This window comes from Cryptococcus neoformans, chromosome 7 (genome assembly GCF_000149385.1).
Source record: "Cryptococcus neoformans var. neoformans B-3501A chromosome 7, whole genome shotgun sequence".
Lineage (NCBI taxonomy): Eukaryota > Fungi > Basidiomycota > Tremellomycetes > Tremellales > Cryptococcaceae > Cryptococcus > Cryptococcus deneoformans.
In genome coordinates, this window is record NC_009183.1 from 686550 (window position 1) to 705724 (window position 19175).

The following is a 19175-nucleotide window of genomic DNA, read 5'->3' on the forward strand; positions in this document are numbered from 1 at the left end:
ATGGGCGTAGGGATGCTGACGTGGATGATGCACAGGCCGAGGCATGGAAGGCTGCTGACCTCGATCCTGATGCGCCCGAGGATGAGGACGAGGAGGACGAGGATATCGACGCTCCCGAGTCTCCTGAGGACGATGAAGAGTGTGGGTCATGCTCTCAACAATACGGAAAGCAGTACTGATCAATATCACGTAGTCAATGATGAGGATGCTGCCGCTGTCGCCCCTGAAGAGGAGGATGAGGACGAGGACGATGACGAGGAGAAGTAGACCATGAGTCGTTATGCGGTAAAAGTGAAAGCTCCCATGACCTTGATGGTCTCGACAATATAAAGAAATGCAAAGATTATATGAAGATTGCTTATGCATATATGCACAACGGTCTATCTTATTGAGCATCACTGATTCTTCTTCTCGCTTCTTCCTCCCTAGTCCGGAAAAATGACAGCTCGCTCTGCAACCTCGGATGCGTTGTCTGCCCCGGTCCAGAGACAAGCTCGTGCATGACAATCTCGTAGATGGAGGAAAGGAACGAGTGCCGTTCAGCTGGAGACTTGATCTTGAGCGACTGCAAATGTGTCAATCGAACCAGCTCGGCGCGAAGTCGTGCCATACTATGCTTCGTCAGCTTTTGTCTCCTTTTTTTTTCTCATCCACCAGAAATCCGTGCTCACCTAGAGAACAACATGGCCTCATCCGCCTCTTCACTCAACGCCGTCACGCAAGTGAACAGCCCCGCATAACGACTTGCAACCTGTCTCACTGCTCCATCCTTGACACCTCTACCCATGAACCCCGCCAGTCCTTTCCCTTCCGCATCGTCGGCGAGCTTCTTCAGGCTTTCAATGTGCTGATCCATCTCCTTTCTGAATATCGGCCACATGGCGAGCTTTTGTCCAGTGAGGTACGGGATAAGAGGGAGAGTACCTCGGGCATCACACGTAGCCAACAAATGATCGTTCAGCCGGATGACTGTGAGTAACGGTATGGCAGGCGGAGGGACATCGATCATGGACTGGAAGAAACCGGTGCAGTAGTCTAACGCTGAATCAAACACCTCGTGCCATATACGCTCCGCATCTTTCAGCCATTCGTTGGATTCATTCATCCCTACCCTCTTTCTGGCCGTTTGGTTTCGGCCCGCTTCAGATGTCAGATCGGCAAAAGATGACGGGCTGGGCGAGTCGAGAGGTGTGGATTCGGGGGATAGGAACGATCTGGGTTCCGCAGGAGGGCTGGATGGTCGTGAGAAGAAGCGGACGATAAAGGTGAATTCTGCCGAAGCATTATCCATCAGAACAAGGCTCAGTGATCTGAATAATGCTTCGACAGGTAATCGCTGTTTCCGTCCACCATCAGCGTCTGCCGCTTCCCCCCTCGCCCCCTCGGGACGTTTCAATAAAACCTGCAGAGACTTACGAATTCCTTGTCGTCGACCATATAGGCCAGGACGACCGCCCCCTCATCCACTTCAGCAAACTTTAACCTCTCATACGCTTGTTTCATTCCTTCCTGTGTTCCATTTCCGTTCAGAACCGCTGCCGCGGCCTCACTAGATACAACCCCTATCAAATCGTTCTTCTCCACTGTCCTAGCTCTGATCTGACCTAGAGCTCGAGCATACCGACGGAAACCGGTCTCGTAAAATGCCCTGGCGGCATTGACATAACCCCTCTCAACTTGCTTGGCCAACCTTGGCGCGTGCTTCAGGAGGAATGCGTAGAAGGGTTGGTATTTCAGCAGGACTCCCGTTTGCAGCACACCCATATTTGTTGACAGTCCTTTTGATGCCGATTTGAGAGGTTTGATAAGGGAGAGCAGAAACGGCGGAAGGACATGAAGAGCTTTGATTGTGAGGCCGTCTATAATCGGTTCGACTTCCTTCACAGCCCGCACCTTGCCCCGGGCTTTGATTGCAGTGATCTTCTCATCAAGCTGTATGATGGCGGAAAGCCAAATATCAGAATTCTGGGAGGGAAGTGTATCGCGAAGAGTAAGGACGAGCGAAGGCGGAAGTGTTATATCACCAAGAAGAGCGTTGAGTGCGGGTATCACTGCCTGTTATGCTAGTCAGAGAGAGATCGATACAGCTGCCATAGATACAACTTGCCTTGCGCCCGTTGAGCCTGCTCTCAATATCCGAGCTCTTCTGCTGAAGCTCCGAAATCTGTCCAGAGACCGCCGAGAGGTCAGTCTGAAAAGTTGATAGGTATTCTTCCAGTGAATGCAGCAGCTCGTTACTTGACTACTCTTGAAGCGTCAGCAAGTACAGCATCGTTACCCGACAGCGTGCATATATATATACCTTGACAGATTGTTCGAGCTCGAGGTAATCGTTCCGCTTCCGCAAGACTACTGAATTAGTGTCGATCTGCGGTCTGTACACTTACAGTTCTCTCTGTCTTGCTCCTCGTCCTCTGAATCCAGAGCCAGCTCGCGCTCGAATGCAATGTCGAGTTCGAGGTCGCGGCCGGGGTCAGGCGTAGCTAGTCGCGAGGGGCCTGCTCCTGGTGTCTCGAGAGGGACCTGGTGTGCGGGAGTGGCGGGACGTGTCTGGCCGTCATGGGCACCAGCTTCCTCTGGAGTGGGCAAAGTGGGCATTTGGTGTTTGGGCGTAAAAAAAGTAGAGATGCAAGGGATTCAAGCATCCATGGCAACAAGTGCAAGGCTGGGCGAGGGGGATGTGCCGCGTCACTCGCTCGTTCGCGTTCTTCGTTTGTTGTCTCCTCTCCCCCTTATCTTGACTCGACCCATAAAAACAGCCATGTCAGAGCTATTCAAGGACATCCCAGAGTTTGTAGAGGTGAGTATGCCCCTGCCGAGACACCCGCTTACCCGTAGACCGACATCGGAGAGAGCCTTGCAGCCAGAACGGAAACTCTTGGTACGTCTTGCATGTACTGTCCATCCGGACCGTTGCCTGACATCGTCTGCAGGCTCCTTCAGAGAACTAGGTCCTCCAGACCTGTGCCATGTTATGAAAGTTTATGGGAAACCGCCGACTCAACGAGAGGTAAATTGCATATGGATAGGCATTAGCTGACCAACTACACAGATCGGGTCCTATCACTACTGGTTCGGCAACTCTTTTTATCTGTCTGACCCGCGCTAACGTCTGTATAGCTCTGGAATAGAGGCTTCGTCCTCTGCGTCACTCGCTGCCTATCTCAACTCTTTGCAGTTTTCAGTGGAAGATTCGTCTGCATGGTTTGGCAAGGGGTCGGCATGGAAAGTTCGAAGCGGGACGTATTGGTAAGTCCTGTTCATTCCTTACGGCCGTCTGTCGCAGTCTGGCTGATCCGGGGTTAAAGTTGCTTCAATGCCTTTTCACGGGTAGATATGCGGGTGGAAGCCAATATTCCCGGCGGTGTCGACGCTTTTGTGGTTGATCTTCACGGCCAAAGGTGGGTTTCAGCGTCTTATTTCTGTGCTGACCTGGCAGACACCCTGCGACCCCCGAGCTCTGGCAAGAGACGTACCTGTCTGCGATTCTGCGTGCTATTAGATATGCGGACGATGCCTCCTATAGGTTGGCAGGGTATAGAAAGCTGGATCCGATCACAACGCCAGAAGCAGAGGAAAGATTCCTCAAAGCCGCCGAAGCGCTGTTCTTCAAGGGTCTGTACGCTCAGCTGTTAAAAACAGGATCAAAGCTAACGCTTTATATAGGCTGGCAGCTTGGCTCAGATCCCGAAATACAGGTCGCCACAGTCGTCACCAACCACCTGACCTCTGCCATTCTCAAATACTTTTCCGACTCTTTCAGACTTCATCGAGCCGCCAACCTCTTCGAAAGGATGATGGACAAGGAGCCAGAGGTAGCCGCTCTAGTGGCGAAGAGTTACATCGGCATGAGTGGGTCATAAACAGTCGCAGATGTTGGAAATGCTCATTTGCTTGCAGACGAGGAGATCAAAGCTGTCAAGATCATGAACGCTGCCCTTGCCGCCAATCCTCAATCCTATCCCATCCTTCATGCCCAAGTCGATTTCCTCCTTTCCAAGCACAAATACGAATGGGCCCAGCAAGTCGCCCAGCAGGCGGTCAATTCTGCACCCAGCGAGTTCACGACTTGGGCCAAACTCACGGAGACGTACATCGAGTTGGGGCAACTCGACCAGGCTTTGTTGACACTCAACTCATGTCCAATGTTTACTTATAACGAAAGAGATCTCCATCGGATGCCTACCCCTGCAAAGTCCAATATGCCAGTCAAGAAGTTTATCGCAGACTCCAATTTGGTGGATGAAGATTCGTCACGAGAGAACGAGGTGCGTTGCAATTTGCAATTTTCCAGCATCCTTCCAATTCGCGCTGATCAAGTTACAGGCCGATATCGCTCTCCTCCGTCTCCCCGCTCCCAACCTCCGCGGCACATTCGCCAAAGCGTACTCCCTCCTCACTCTCCTTGTCTCTAAGATTGGTTGGGATGAGCTTCTCAAAATTAGATCCTCCGTCTTCGTCATGGAAGAGGAATATCGGCTGCATAAAACGAACGTTTCTGTTGATATGAATGGCGAAGCGGGTGACGGTGCGTCCATTGCGGGCTTGAAGAGGACCTCGTCCGAAGAGGTCAACACTCCCAGCGATATACCTACCATCAGGATATCAAGCGAGTCGATGCGCACTCCTAATACGGCTCCAGGACCAGGGTTCAGCGAAAAGGCAAGTACTCACAAGCCCGCTCTGGAGAAACCCGAGACAGCACAAGCGAATGAAGATCCCAATTCGCCTTTGGGGATGAAGAGTGAAGGGGAACAGCCGGTTTCGGCGTTTTCCCATAAGCGACTATGTGAGAGATGGTTAGGTGTGTACTCTTCCTCGCAATAAGCCGACGTTGGCTGACATTCCTTTCTAGATAACCTCTTTTTGTAAGGAATGATCTACGACTGTAGCATATTTTCAGGGCTGACATGCAATAACTCAGAGTTCTGTATGAAGACTTGAGAGTCTACACCATTTGGAGAGCAGAGATATCTCATTTCAAAACCCAGCACATGTCATACCGAAAGACTGGTACCGAGGTACGCAAACTTCAAGACCTGTGAGACACTTTTAGCTGATGGCGCAAAAGTGGGAGATCCTTGGTGAACTTGCCACACGTTTGCATCACAAAGAAGAAGCCAAGGACGCGTACCAACGCTGTCTCGACTCCAAATTCAGCGCAAAAGCACTTATGAAGCTTCTTGAAACGTATGCGAATGAGGGCGATCTTCAAAAGACCTTGACGGCAGCTGTGAGGCTGACAACCTATCACCATCGGTAAGGTGAAAATGTTCACAAGGCAGATTTGGTCCTAATCAAGTGTGTGTAGATGGTATATGGACGCGTCATACCCGTCCATGGTCGCGCATTATTTGTACAAGGTCGGACTCATACATGGACATGCCAAATTACAATACACAATGCTCAGTATGGTAAGTCGATCTCTTTTTTTTTTCTTCTCGAGCTTCTGCAGGATAAGGCTAAACATGACAATGACAGAACCTGCCGGTCGGGATCTTTGAAATAATGCAAGGCTATATGAAATACGGGGCGACGTTCAACGTAAGTTTTTTCATCCGATGAGAATGCCCTTCCTTTGACTAACATCGCGGTAGGTCGAAGGTTCAGAATTTTAGAGAATGTGTATAGCATGAGTTTGAGATGCAATTCATTCATTGTGCTATAAATAATCAAAATACTCGGTCAGACACTGTATTTGTGTGGAGATATATTCAATCTGGTCGATTGATGAAAGAAATACCGAACGAGAGACAGTGAGATCCCCACATCGACAGGGTCAAGACAAGTTTAAGGGGCATTATGATGCATAATATTCATCGTCTGACTTTTTCAATGGTCTTCGTTGCACATATCGTTCCATCAGACCAGCTGAGGAGATCGCTGCAGTCGTTATGTATAGGAGTTAGGTGTAGATCATACTACAAACTGGAAGGAAAGTTCTCGGAATACGTATTGTTCGGGATACTCAATAGCCGAACATCCTGAAAATGAGATACAACAGGCAACCTGCGAATCGAAGGGCTGAGAGGCCGAGAACTGCGTAAAAGATCACGGTCTGTTTGGACATTCAGCAGACCACTATGGTGAGAATCAGCATGATACTCACAAGGTAAGGATTGAAAGTCGAGCTGGTCGCATCGACAAAATGCGAGTTAACCCAGTTGGTGAAGGTGGAAGAGGTGAAGAGTAAAATGACAAGCATGTTCGAGCCAAGGAACAACAATACGACATTGGTTCGAAAGTTGCGATCCTCTGCGGATGGGTCAGACCAGATGTTCAACAGCTATCCAAAGCAAAGTCGACGTACCATCGGCCCTTTTAGTCTCTGGACTTCTCTTTTCAGTCTTCTCTTTTACCGGCACTCTCAACTCTTGTCTGGCTTGTTGCCATAGAGCCTCTACATCCTCTTGCTTCGTCGGTAACGCCACTTCGGCCATTTCCTTTCCGTCCTTTTCTACTTTTTTTGCGGTGCCAAGATCTTTTGAGGAACCATTATCACCCTTGGTTCCCCAAGAAACGTCATGCAAATTGCACATTGCGTAAATGAGGAGGATATTGACATATGAGGGAAGAAGGAGGAGGTATTGAATGAATGATGTGAGCATGTGCCAGGGCTCAAAGTAGAGGAGCGATGAAATGAGATACAACCCGTACGTTGCCTGTCGTCTGTCAGCATATTTTCTGTTCCAATACGAGCTTACCATGAGAGCAAGGGCCAGTTGTACAAATGTCTTGTTATCAAACAGCCCAGAGACATCTTCCCAACCTTCCGAAGTGTGTGGGACCGCCTGGTAGACTGTCCATCCAGCACAGTACAGCAAGATACCTTGGCAAACAGCAAACATGAATATACTACAGCAAAGTTAGCTCAACTAATGAAGGTATGTACCCACCAAAAAGTGTACATATAATTCGATCCTTGGGGACGATTGCCCAGGGAACAGACCAAGACGACAAAACTACCCATTATCAGTTCATGAATAATCATGCTACCTTCAGGCCACTTACATCAGAGCAATATAGACCTTGTTGAACACCTGGAATATCTCATCCCCAGCCCCGTTGAAAGGATCAGAGCTGCCAGAGATGGACGAGCTAATGAGGAAGAAGAACGCAAGGTAAAAGGAGGAGACAGACAGCCAATTGAAGAGCAAATTAACCAAATCTAAACCTGTCAGCCTCAATTAGTGATTTCGTTACTCACTATATACCGTCAAAATAGTAAGATTAAACTTTCTGAAAATACCGTGTCCACTAGTCCAAATCCTCCAGAAACAAACCATTGCGTATGTTGCAGCAAAGATGGATCCGTTCAGCCATCTCCTTCGTTGAGAGATGAACTCCGGGACGGTAGCGGGAACGTCTGTACCAGCTTTGGCCGCCTTGACATACTGCAAGCGCCAGCGAGCATTCTTCTTGACAACGATTTCTGGGGAAAGTAACAGTAAACTTTTTGAAGTTGTCACTGCAATCAAAGCTGACGCACCAAACGCGAGAATACGATCTTCTGCCAGGAACTTGTTCCTGTCAAAAATGGTTGCTGTAGCACCAGGTTGGTTCATGAGCTCTCCTCGGAAATAGGCTGCCAGGGGACCCGTCCCATCGGCGTGATTGGCCACTGCGTCATAACTGGATCGTCAGTTTTGAATGCGTCCACTAATGCTTACCGATAGGCAGAAAATGCTCCTGGAAGGACAGAGATTAGTCCAAAAACACTCTCGAATGGCTTATCGAGTATGTTGCTCATTTTGTATTCAAAATTTTGGCCTGCGACCAAAGGGTTCCATAAATATTTGCCCCACTTTCCAGTGTCTGCAAAAATCTCTCCACAAGCTCCCCCAACAGTGGGATGCTTCTCAAAGCATTTGTAGAGCTCGTATATGGAGTGACCGGAGGGTTTTGTGCCAACGTCCAGAAGCACGCAAACGTTGGGTTTAATAAGTGGGCCAAAGGCATTGAAAAACCAACGATGAGAATTGAGTTTTTTCTTATTTTGCCTATTAGGTGGTCAGTCCAGGTCTGGCATACCGTTGACCTACTCTTTGAGGCAGAACAAGATTTGAACAGGGGTCGAACCAAAGCCAACCTCTCCGGTTTCTGACACTACGACCTGCGAAGTGTACTCGAAAATATGGGCTTGGGTTTCCTTGTCAACGACATGGTCTTTCATGACACCCTGGCCTGTTAGCTGGATTCCAATTTGGATCACATACCTCGGCATAGACACCCATCAATTGCAGCACCTTGAGAACTCTTGGATCGACAACCTTTCGGCCATCAGCAACGATACAGACTACCACCTTTTTCCACGAATCGGGACCCCAAGTTTTTGAGCGTGTGCGTGTCGTGAGATGGGCAATATTCTTAATTACGGCATTAAGTGTCCTCAGGAGGAGCTCGGAATTTTCATTGTACATGGTCATGACGATCTAGATAATCAGCGTACATTTCAGACTGGACACTTACAAAAAGCTCTGTCTTTCTGCCATACAAATATTGCCTCAGGCTGAATTTGCTTCGCATAAAGTCATCAGGGTCGCATGTTGCCGCCGAGTAGCGCATGCTGTCCATTTCTCCATCCATCACGCCTAGTCCTTTGGTGCTCGGGATGGCCCCCTTTGGCACGGGTACATCCATCACCAAGTTGCCATTGTGCAATGGGATCTGCTTGATCACTCGTCTCTCGAGCAACTGCTTCCGCATAGCATGCCAATGGGAGGTACCTCCTCGGGGGGTAGTCGGGGATGGGGAAGGCTGCGGCGGATATGCTTGATACGGCTGGTAAGGCGGTTGGTTGACAGGTGGTATCGTAGTAACCGGTACTACAGTTCCGACACCCCATTCTTTCTGCGGCGAAACCAGGTGAGTAGTGGAACTAAAAGATTTGTTTTCATCAGAATAGTCTGTATGAGAAGGATATGGTTGGTCCGGGTAAGGTTGGTACGGCGTCTGTTGAGGAGGAGGTACTGTCGTGGCGCCAGGACCTCGGAAGACGTCTCTTGGCGCGGCGCCGTACTGATTAGGACCAGGGCTGGGTCGGCCATACATAACGTCGTGAGAAGTCATGGACGATGCGGTGGGCTGTGGCTGATAGTACGCTGGCTGAACCACCCGAGTGGTAGAAGAAGGCTGCGGGTGGTACCCGCCAGGGGAAGGAACGGGTTGGGTGTTGGTGGAGTGGCCGGAATAGACCGAGTCGGGTATGGAATACTGTGAGGGGTTTGAATAGTTGGAAGGGTAATTGTAGCCGCCCTGCGGCTGGCGACGGCTGCTGTCGTGGGAGTAGTGGTAAGCCATGGTGGAAGGAGTGTGTTTGTGGGTGGGTGTGGATGTGAGTTGATGTGGCGAAAGGATGAAGGAGGGAAGGAAGGAGGGGAGTGGGAATACGTAAGGAGAAGGCGCAAGTAGCACGCGAGGAAGAAGGAATCACACGCCCGAGACCAGCTCTGTGAACGACGAGACGCCGTGGGCACCAGGAGATCCGTCCAGTAGCCAAGAAATCAAACGCCGTTCCGAAAATCACACGGTCCTCTTTGTCTTTTGGACGCGACGCGTCTCTTCTGCCATTACGTACACACCATCCACCCGAGCAAAGCGAAAGCTTGAAAGAGAATCAATCGTGCTATTCAGACTAGCAAGCCATTGGACAGAGAGTGAAGCCGGAGACAAAAAGCCACTGGCTCATATGGGAGTCGAACTCATCCCGACAGCCCATGTCATCCCTAGCTACTGTCGTCCATGCACGGACCTTCTGTATCAACCAACGGCTTCGAACAGCCTCGGGCGATGTCATTCGATCATTATGCCCTCAGCTTCCATTTTTTATTTCCCCATGGATGTTATTCGACAAACCGTTTCATTCTTCTTGTTCTTTTTTTTACGGTCTTTGCCTCGGCAACCATTTTAAATGCTCGTATCATCATGCCAGGCGTCAACTACGTCTCGTCTTCCCTGTAAGTTAGTTTTAACTTCCCATTATGTCCTTCATGACTCAAGTCGCTCTCTATGGCCCTGGAGAAGAAATCGGACCAAGCGTAAATGGTCTGTTCAGGCAGATGAAGAAGCCTATCCTCGTATACCCTCTGGCTACATCAGAAGAAAGCCTAGGGGTATGTTCGCATACCTAAAACCGCCGCCACCACTCTTGGGCGAGGAAAACGATCAACATGTTCAACAGGAGGAAGGGCAAACACAGGAAGAGCACCTTGAACTACCCCAAGCAAGCGAGAGAAATGATAACCAAGAAGAATGTCAACGACAACAGCCCACCCCAAGGAACATTTTGCCGATCATTCAACCGATTATTCAGCCAAAAGGCAAGTCACAGTCCATAGGCTTTGGATTCTCCTGGGCAGTTCCTTTTATGCCTGCCCAACAGAAGGTGGAGAAACCTTTCGGGAACAATGATAAAGCACATACTTCAAGAAAAAATTCATTTCTTCCTGGTGCCCATCACCTGCCGTGGTTTATGACCTGGGATAACAACACCTGGCCGGGAAAAACAGGAGACCACTTGATGGAATGCGAAGAGGAGCCCCAACACTATCATTCAACTACCTGTAAGTGAAAATGGATCGACTTTTGACCATCTTCAGAATGACACTATTTGGAAAACAGCCTCTCCAGATCGTCGAGTACGCAAGATTCTTGCAAAGAACAACGTATTCCAGCTCGATTTATCGTTGCGCCCATCCCAATCGCGTACATATTCTCCCTACAAAAGACAAAGGGACTTGGATTCGAAAGGCAAATACTAATAATAGTCCCATGTTTGTCGTATTTAAAGTCGCTAACACGCACCCTGCATCGCCATAATGCAACAAATATCTCATCGCATTTCATACTTCAAACAGCGTTTATTGTTTACGTATTTAACAGGTAGAACAGAGGGGGTAAAAGCTCTTATAAGATTGTTTGGTCGGGTATAAACAGCGTGGCCAAGATAAAATAATAATAATAATAAAGTTCGCAATGTCAGACAATGCGAGTAACGCAACATTCACCACATTCCACTTCCTGCTCGACGACTCATCACGTGTTAAAACCACTTTTACCTGTAATCATGAGGATTGGGCATTGGCTGGTGACCGTACTCGGGCGAAGTCATGCCCTGATATGTAACACCGTGATCAAGCTGGGTCATCTGAACACCACCATAAGGGTCCTCCTCCTCAGGTGTCGTGGCGTGTCCAAATATCGCTCCCCCCATACCGAGCCCCACTGAAGCCTGAGATTGCACGGGAGGGGGCATTGAAGTATAGTTGTCATGGTCGTCGTGGCTTGGAGGATGAGGGCTAGCAGGAGGGTACTTTTCGGACAAGGCATAATCATCTTCAAGCGAGCTGGATGCGCCAAATGAAGAGCCATTGAGAGCCATGGGCATAGGACTGTGCTGAGGAAGGTCGTAGTCAGGATGAGAAGCGACAGGATAGTCGGCATACTGAAGCTCGGAGGAAGAAGAGAGAGAACGTTCAAGAGGGTTAGTCTCGAAACCGTGCTGGCCAGTTGCGCGGGCGGGAAGAGCGTGGTGGGCGTCAGAGTCACCGTGACGGTTGAGTTCGGGCCTGTTGGTTATCAGCAATTGCTTGGTATAATGATATATAGCCTAACAGCATATGGACTTACCATCGGATGGCCTCATCCTCTTCACCACCCCTTCGTTTCATCCTCCACACGGCTAACGCGATCAAAGCCAAGATGGCGGCACCGACACCGACGCAGATACCAATGATAGCCCCAGTTGGGAATTTGTTTCCTCCGCTTTGGGTCGCGGCTGTCGAAGTAGCCGAAGCGGTAGCCGCGTCAGCAGACCTTGTCGCATCATCCACTGATTGGGTAAGAATGACCGTGACGAGCTGAGTTTGACCGGCCGCATTTGTCGTGTATTGTACAGAGCTGTATTGGGTTAGAGCGCGCAATTTATGGCTGACGAATGACTTACGCAGAAGTAGACGGGGAGACAGTTGACTCAGCGGCTACTGATGATGTGGATGTGGTAGATGTAGCAGAAGGGGCAAGAGACTGCTCGGTAGAGCTGGAAGAAGCAGTTGATGTGGCTGGAGCAAATGTAAGACAGGTTCACTGCATGTTATGCGTGTTCTTTGTGCCACTTACAGTCAGAAGAAGAAGCCGTCGACGATGTCACGTTCTCACTCGGACCAGCCGTAAATGAGGAGACCTCTGTCGACGTGGTAGAAGTTGATGTTGGAGAGGCGGAACTAGTAGATGGCAGAGAAGAAGAAGCCACAGAGGTCGACGTTACCTCGTCTCGAGAGGTAGTTGTCACTGCAGTCGAGGTGGGGGTCACCGACGATTGTGAAGAGGATGAAGACGATGGAGCAGAGGATGTGGTTGATGTTGATGACGCAGCAGAGGACTGAAAGTGTTTGATTATGAGCTGTGGACAGAAATGCCTACATGTGACACTTACCGTACTGCCAGAATCACCGTCAAGTAAACCACTCAGATCGTCCAGCAAGGCTGGGGCACGTTTCCCGTACCCGCCGGACCCGCTCCGGGCGAGATGTCTGCGGTGAGCTGGATGAATACGATCGGCATGAGCAAGAGTAAGAGTTGGGAAAAGGATAAGGGGAAGAGTTGTTGAAAGTCTCATGGCCGGCGATTGTTGATGATGAGTGACTGATGACTGATTTGGGATGGGCGAAAAAGAGTGTGATGGGCACCCCTTGGCAGCCTCCTTTGATAGTTTCTTGGGTGTGAGAGCGAAGACGGGTGTGGATATAGTATAGGTTGGTCGCGGACTACGATGTGAATGACGAGGTGGTGTGAAATGGAGACCGCTGACGGGGCGAGGCGGCACAGGGCAGGAGCAAGGAATGTGGGTGCAGCGATAGCCTACGGCTGATAATGAGTGTGGGGATGGATATGGCGATAAAAAGACGGAAGCAATAGTAATAGAGACAGGAATAAAATCCACCACGAAACGGATGGAAGAGAAAGAGACAGGGCGTTTCGGAATCGCGCTATTCCATCAGCCATCAACGTCGACCTGCCCCTGCTATTTAGCTCGGACCCTCAAACCGCCCGTATCGGCCAGTGGCGTTCAGGCGCCTCGCAAGTTGTCTGCTCTCAAGTCCAACCATACTGCATCGTGCATGCATACGGAGCATCACTGTATGCAAGCCAGCTGTGGAAAATGGGCTCGTATCCCCGTGGAGACAGGCCACCAAAAACAAAACAAGAGACAAACAACCCCAAACCGGCTCGAGAATCCAGGCCCTGAGAGGCACACCCGACGAGCTAAGACAGATCTGACACCGGCACATGATTTAGGCGCGAGGCTATTCAGGCTTGTCAAAAGGCACCTGGGAGGTGGAGGTCGGGACGCGTCGAGCATTAGCCATTTGGTCGTTCGCGATAACATATACGATGACATATCACACATGTCAGCAGAAACGACATAGCGCTCCATCTACCAGCGGAGCAGTGTGTAACAGACTATGCCCAGACAGCCTCCAGCCAAGCGCGCGAGGCTCTCCACCAGGGCGATTTCATCTACCTCGGAACAGCCAGAAGTTGGCCCATCTCGCTCTGTCAATGATGAATCACCCACTAAGCTTGACAAGGGCAAAGGCAAAGCGGAAGCCACTATTACACAAACACAAGAAAAACAAGGCAAACAATCAGAAGGAGAGATGGATGCAACTGAAGAGCTTGAAGCATGGCAAGATTTTGCTGCGGATCATTATGAAACGGTTGAGCAATTACCTTTGGAGCTGCATAGGAATTTTAGATTGCTGAGGGAGTTGGACGACGGCACATTAGGTAGGTTTGGCATCGAGCTGAAAATCAGCAGCTGACTTTGATTGTTATAGCACAAATGGATACGCTGAAGAAACTTATACGTACTTATGTGTCCGGAAGAATAGCTCTAGAACAACCAAGATCATTGTCAACTCCATTAGAAGAAGCGGCGCTCAAGAAGAGTAATAGGGAGGAGGATAGTATCGATGCTGAGAGGGCAGAGGAAACACTGTCACATCATGACTCACCTCAAGAAGGAGAAGAAGGTGTTAATCCAGCCTCTGAGACTACAGCGGAGCCGGCGAATTCGGGTGAACCGTCTTTAAACCCATCGTTAACAGATGAGAAACAGAAAGAGCCAGGTGTACCTCTAGCAGACGGTGCAGGTGGTCTCATCATTCCATGTTCACCAGAATCTCAAGCAAAAGTCCCAGCACGAGCAAAATTCCCTTCCTTGCCATCGTCACCAACGGCTCGACACAGTGGGGCCATTGAGAATGACGATCCAAACATCGATTCTCTTGCCCGAGCTGCAGCCCAACAAAACCATTCTTCGTCAATCCCGCTGAGAGCATCTCGACCGGCTGGTCCCCATTCTCTGCTGCCGGAAATTTCGCGCCTTGCCCGCGAAATTGTACGGACTAGCGATGAGAAAGTTGCTGTCGCCATCGGCGCTTACAACGCTGTAAGTCTTTGTCTGAATTTTGCAGGTATCGTTAATTGAATGCATATGATGTAGGTTGACAGACATATCCGCGCTCTGGATTCTGCTCTCACGGCCCAGGAAGCATCCATCCTCCTTGGTCTTCGCCCTTCAACACTCCCATCAAATGCCATCGACGAGGCTCTCGATCTAGAAGGTAGTACGGGCAAGGCGGGCACTGGGCAACGCGTAGACGGGCGGAGTCGTGGGCAAGGAACTGCAGACGTTGTGGGCGAAGGGGACGAACGGGAGGTGACACTAGGAATAGGCGGGGGCGGGTCGAGAAAGAAAGGAAAAAAGAGAAAAGGAAAGCCAAAACAGAGAGAATCTCAGGACGGGAATGAAGAAGGCAAGGTGGAAGAAAACTGGAATATCCCTCCAGACCCGTACGTGATTCATTTACATCCGATTCAGAGCAAGGCTGACAAATGACAGAAATGAGCCGAGGTACTGCTATTGCAACAGAGTGTCGTTTGGAGAGATGATTGGCTGTGATGTGAGTTCTTTTGCCTTATCCCTCTCTCAACTGTATAATGACCTTTATAGAACGACGAGTGCCCATTAGAATGGTTTCATCTTCAATGTTTAGGCTTTGAGAATCCGCCGACAGGCAAGTGGCTATGTGATCTATGTAAACCAAAAACAAACGGTCATGGTGCGGGGACTTCTGCGGGAGCGGCTAGAAGGAGCCGGGTCAGTGGGGGAAGGAAAAGGTAGCCTATCCAGATCCCTTATAATGCAGATGAATTACTGTACCCAGCTCAAATAAAAAGGCATTCAAAAAATAAGTTCTATGATCAGACAGTAAGAACCCTTTTACCCTTCGTTCGTGTCATCTTAACTTCACGATACATGGTATTGGCGCGAGTAATATGATCCTACAGATCAGTCGATACATACACTTGTACAACATTAGTCAGATATCTCTATAATCTCTGGTACACGATTCTCCTTCTGCGAATCCACTTCTACATCAGATGAAATATCCGTCGAAAATGTCCGCTTCCATACAACGTCTTTGGTACTTTGCACTGCCCCTTTTCTTATGACGTCCGTCACTGCTGACGTGGTAGCTGATCTTGTCGTCGACGAAGAAGCAGCGCCTTTTCCTGTTGTCTTCTTGGTAAATGAAGAGCTAGCCAAAGCCAAAGCTTCTGCCTCGTCGACTTGTCGAATGAAACTCTCATTGAATTCAAACTCGTCATCCTCCAGATCATCGATTTCATCCGCCGTGGACCGTCTTTTTTGCGTTGAAACAGATTTTGTTTCGGTGATGGCGCTACTTGTTTGCCTTTGCTTTGCTTGGGCCTCGGCGTAATCAAGTTGGCGGATCATGGATTCATCGAGAATCATGAAATCATCGTCATCACTCTCATAGAGATCAACTTCAACGGGTGCAGACCTGGAAATCAAATTAGCCTGCATGGCATATGCGCGAGACTCTGCTTCGTCCACTTGTCGCAGAAAACTCTCATCAAAGTCGTTAAAGCCATCAAGATCGTCATCTTCAACAACGGCTGCCTGTCGTTCCATTCTACAGTTGGAAGGACCCGCGACAGCATTAGAAGGGACAGGGTGTTTGGAAACATGTCGATCCAACGGGACAGGGGCCTGAAGAGTAGCTCGGACGGGCTGGGCGGCAGACGCCCTCGTCGGTTGGCGTGGGGCATTGCGAGCTGGTTTTGGAGCTCGCACTCCTGGGCCCCTCACAGGGGGAGGTATCACTGGCGGTGGATTGACCAGCCCATCACCCTCCCCATCGGGGTTAAGCTTTCCGAGCCTTCTTTGCAGATCACGGACAAATTGATCCCTTTGTAAATCCTCCAATTCTTGGACACAACTATCAGGGAGGAAACGACAGTTCTCGGGTGTGAGGAGGAGGATTCCACGAAGGACTCTGACGTTCTGGACGACAATCTAGTCAAAGCAAGTCAGCTGGATTTACATACATCCAAAGCGAGGAGCGTGACTTGCTTTGGAACCTAGAGAAGTTTGTCCCAGAACAAAATCGTTGATTCGCTTATACTCCATGGCCCGCACAATTCTCCTACCATCTCCAACTTCTAGTCTTAGCATTCCACGAGGGTAGGGCGGCACCTTCCCTTCTTCTACTTCATTCTCTTCGTCGTCATCAAGTCCTCTTATTCTAGTCCGACCAGAAAGGACCTCTGATCGCTGTTCCATCACGGTCTGAATCTGATAAGCCGAGTGACCAATTTCACTTATGGCGTGGATTTGTAGGAGAGTGGGCTTGGGAAAGATAATCATATCATGTAGCTCTCCTCCTGGGAAAGTTGGCGATTCTCGCGTGCACAGCGATAGATCAGAATAAAGAAATTCAATGTGCTAAGGTTGAAGTCAGTCGTTACGCCAATGTTATTCGTAATTCTTACGCACAACGTTTTCAATTGAAGGTTCTCTTCCTGCCTCTACGAGAGCATCTACGCATTGGCGAACCCATTTCTAGGATGAAAGAGCAAGATTATGCATGCCTTCCCAACTTTTAGAGGGAAGACTTACCGGGTCGACAGATGGAAGTGGATAAGTTCGCTTGAGAAAGGCGACGATGGGCTGTAAATTGGTCGACATTGCGAGTTTATTACAGCGTTACTTCGCCCCCTCTCTATGGCTTGCTATTGGTTGCAATTCTATTGTCAGTATCTTCCGCGAACAACAGAATTGTCTTTCATTGCGACGACGTGAATTGCCTTCACCATCAATTCCTTCTCACACTACTCGTACTCGTACTACTCGTCGCGACAAAAACAATCGGCCCAGTCCGCCGCTGCCGCTCCACTTTGAGTAGAGAGGCTCTTCTTTAAGCTCTTTTCTTTCCATCGCTTCACCTCTCCTCTCGACTCTTCCCCACGCAGCTTTCTGCCGCACGATAGACATGTTTCTCCCACAGTATGGGCGAGTCCTGAAGCGATCTGTCAACGTTCCTTATCGGCATCCGGCGCGTGCTCCTATCTGCGCCGGTTTTCGCCGCGAGACCGTCGCTGCAGCTCGACTCTTTGTAAGATCGAACAGTACAAAACCCCCAAAGTTTGAGCCATCAGACTTCAAGGCGGAACCCAGAAATCCAGGATCAACGAAAAATGCGGAGAATCACCAGAGCTCAAAAGGCAAAACCCTGAACGGTAAGTAAACTTTTGCAAGGCCTCAAAGGCTCATTCCAAATAGAAAAGGTGGCTCAAGCCTGGTCTACGCCCACCAAATGGTATCCTATTCCCATTGCTCTCGGTGCGCTTGTATTACTAGCAGTTCAGTATCGCAAGCAAACCCGTGGTGAAATTGAAGTAGAAACACAGGGACCAGAAGGAGCTGTCATTAGAAGATCTGGAAATCGAGTAGATGGACCATGGCAGGTATGTATTGCCAGCCAATTTCCGATTACATGCTTGTACTTATGAATCTCCCAGGTACGAGTGATGGGTGCTCTCCCATTGCGGTCGCTTTCACAATTGTGGGGTTATCTCAACGGCCTTGTTCTCCCCGTTTGGTTTCGTCCGTTTGGCTTCAAGCTATATGCCAAGATCTTTGGTTGTAACCTTGATGAAGTACCCAAAGACCTTACAGAGTATGAGAGCTTGGGAGATTTCTTCTACCGAGAGCTCAAAGATGGTGTGAGACCTATAGCTGAAGCTCCCATGGTATGCCTTGATATTGCGGTCACTACCGTCTCCTTCGCTCCTTGACTGACGTCTTTCATGTAGGTATCACCGGCTGATGGCCGAGTCCTTCATTTTGGAGAGATTGCCGGCGAGCGGGTTGAACAGGTCAAGGGCATCACCTACTCTCTTGAGGCCCTTCTTGGCTCTCAATCCGATCTCCATGGTCAACCAATCGACATTCCACGCAGTAACTCTGAAGCTGAAGTTGTAGACGATGAGCACTTTGCTAAAATCAACGATATTCCCTACTCTCTCACCGCTCTTCTTGGCCAAGGCCCCAGCCGAAAGAGAGCTCAAGCCGATTACTCCGAGGCCCAGCCCGTAGGCAAAATTGAAGATGCCAGTCATCCACCAGAAGGTCAAGCAGTTGGGCATGACGCGTCAGTTGCTGCATCCCTGGGTACCAGTGCTCTTGACTCCAAAACCGATGGTTCTACCAAGCTGCCTAGTTTATCCGAACATAGCAAGCTCTTCTTCCTTGTCATTTATCTCGCCCCTGGCGACTATCACCGATTCCATTCCCCCACAACTTGGATTGTTGAGCGTCGTCGACACTTTACCGGCGATCTTTTCTCCGTCTCACCATATATCGCCAATAGGATGAAGGACTTGTTTGTGCTAAACGAACGTGTCGCTCTGCTCGGCCGTTGGAAGTACGGCTTCTATTCAATGATTCCTGTGGGTGCCACCAATGTTGGTTCAATCAAGGTCAATTTCGATGAGGCCCTGCGCACAAACACACGTGTCCTCACTCACCCTCCCAAGACCTACGCGGAAGCTACATACAATTCAGCATCCATATTGAAGGGGCAGCCCCTTTTGGCAGGTGAAGAAATGGGTGGCTTTAGGTTGGGCAGTACAATTGTTCTTGTGTTTGAGGCACCTGAAAAGTGGAAATTCCACCTGAAGGCTGGCGAAAGTGTCAAAGTTGGGCAACCTTTAGGAGCGTTCGAGGAATAGATATTGGGTAAAAGTATTTGGTCTCATTAACTTATTTGGGATCTGTGCCTTATGTATCAGATTTGTAATGC

At 49.5% G+C, this 19175-nt stretch overlaps 8 protein-coding genes across 8 annotated transcripts in view; 4 read left to right on the forward strand and 4 right to left on the reverse strand.

The window, feature by feature from the left end:
- CNBG2220 (hypothetical protein) overlaps positions 1-267 on the forward strand; it is a gene marked incomplete at both ends in the record, with an annotated part of 659 nt that extends 392 nt beyond the window's left edge. Inside the window, 2 exons of the mRNA XM_769148.1 lie at positions 36-141; positions 194-267. Coding sequence (XP_774241.1) covers positions 36-141; positions 194-267 — 180 coding nt within the window. The remainder of the gene's footprint in view (positions 1-35; positions 142-193) is intronic.
- A 118-nt stretch (positions 268-385) lies between these two features.
- On the reverse strand, positions 386-2598 carry CNBG2230 (hypothetical protein; the record flags this gene model as incomplete). The annotated part of the gene is made up of 6 exons (XM_769149.1): positions 386-611; positions 672-1336; positions 1417-2051; positions 2104-2242; positions 2303-2349; positions 2388-2598. 6 exons carry the CDS (start codon positions 2596-2598, stop codon positions 386-388), a joined length of 1923 nt encoding a protein of 640 aa, XP_774242.1.
- Positions 2599-2761: 163 nt separating this feature from the next.
- CNBG2240 (hypothetical protein) lies at positions 2762-5618 on the forward strand (the record flags this gene model as incomplete). Its single annotated transcript, XM_769150.1, has 16 exons — positions 2762-2800; positions 2839-2881; positions 2934-3010; positions 3053-3072; positions 3121-3249; positions 3309-3401; positions 3440-3615; positions 3667-3852; positions 3901-4268; positions 4327-4804; positions 4856-4868; positions 4925-5021; positions 5072-5259; positions 5312-5414; positions 5482-5544; positions 5598-5618. The coding sequence occupies 16 exons, from the start codon at positions 2762-2764 to the stop codon at positions 5616-5618; spliced, it is 2094 nt and encodes a 697-aa protein (XP_774243.1).
- Positions 5619-5968: 350 nt separating this feature from the next.
- CNBG2250 (hypothetical protein) lies at positions 5969-9300 on the reverse strand (the record flags this gene model as incomplete). The annotated part of the gene is made up of 12 exons (XM_769151.1): positions 5969-6058; positions 6110-6255; positions 6311-6662; positions 6705-6855; positions 6897-6962; positions 7012-7168; positions 7208-7432; positions 7490-7632; positions 7671-8000; positions 8043-8179; positions 8217-8432; positions 8470-9300. The coding sequence occupies 12 exons, from the start codon at positions 9298-9300 to the stop codon at positions 5969-5971; spliced, it is 2844 nt and encodes a 947-aa protein (XP_774244.1).
- Positions 9301-11053: 1753 nt separating this feature from the next.
- CNBG2260 (hypothetical protein) lies at positions 11054-12616 on the reverse strand (the record flags this gene model as incomplete). The annotated part of the gene is made up of 5 exons (XM_769152.1): positions 11054-11567; positions 11629-11898; positions 11945-12059; positions 12118-12379; positions 12434-12616. The coding sequence occupies 5 exons, from the start codon at positions 12614-12616 to the stop codon at positions 11054-11056; spliced, it is 1344 nt and encodes a 447-aa protein (XP_774245.1).
- An 847-nt stretch (positions 12617-13463) lies between these two features.
- On the forward strand, positions 13464-15187 carry CNBG2270 (hypothetical protein; the record flags this gene model as incomplete). Its single annotated transcript, XM_769153.1, has 5 exons — positions 13464-13788; positions 13839-14452; positions 14507-14856; positions 14906-14966; positions 15017-15187. The coding sequence occupies 5 exons, from the start codon at positions 13464-13466 to the stop codon at positions 15185-15187; spliced, it is 1521 nt and encodes a 506-aa protein (XP_774246.1).
- Positions 15188-15382: 195 nt separating this feature from the next.
- Positions 15383-17059, reverse strand: CNBG2280 (hypothetical protein; the record flags this gene model as incomplete). The annotated part of the gene is made up of 4 exons (XM_769154.1): positions 15383-16387; positions 16445-16816; positions 16868-16933; positions 16991-17059. The coding sequence occupies 4 exons, from the start codon at positions 17057-17059 to the stop codon at positions 15383-15385; spliced, it is 1512 nt and encodes a 503-aa protein (XP_774247.1).
- A 304-nt stretch (positions 17060-17363) lies between these two features.
- On the forward strand, positions 17364-19104 carry CNBG2290 (hypothetical protein; the record flags this gene model as incomplete). The annotated part of the gene is made up of 4 exons (XM_769155.1): positions 17364-17610; positions 17654-17838; positions 17893-18123; positions 18187-19104. The coding sequence occupies 4 exons, from the start codon at positions 17364-17366 to the stop codon at positions 19102-19104; spliced, it is 1581 nt and encodes a 526-aa protein (XP_774248.1).
- Positions 19105-19175: the final 71 nt, after the last annotated feature.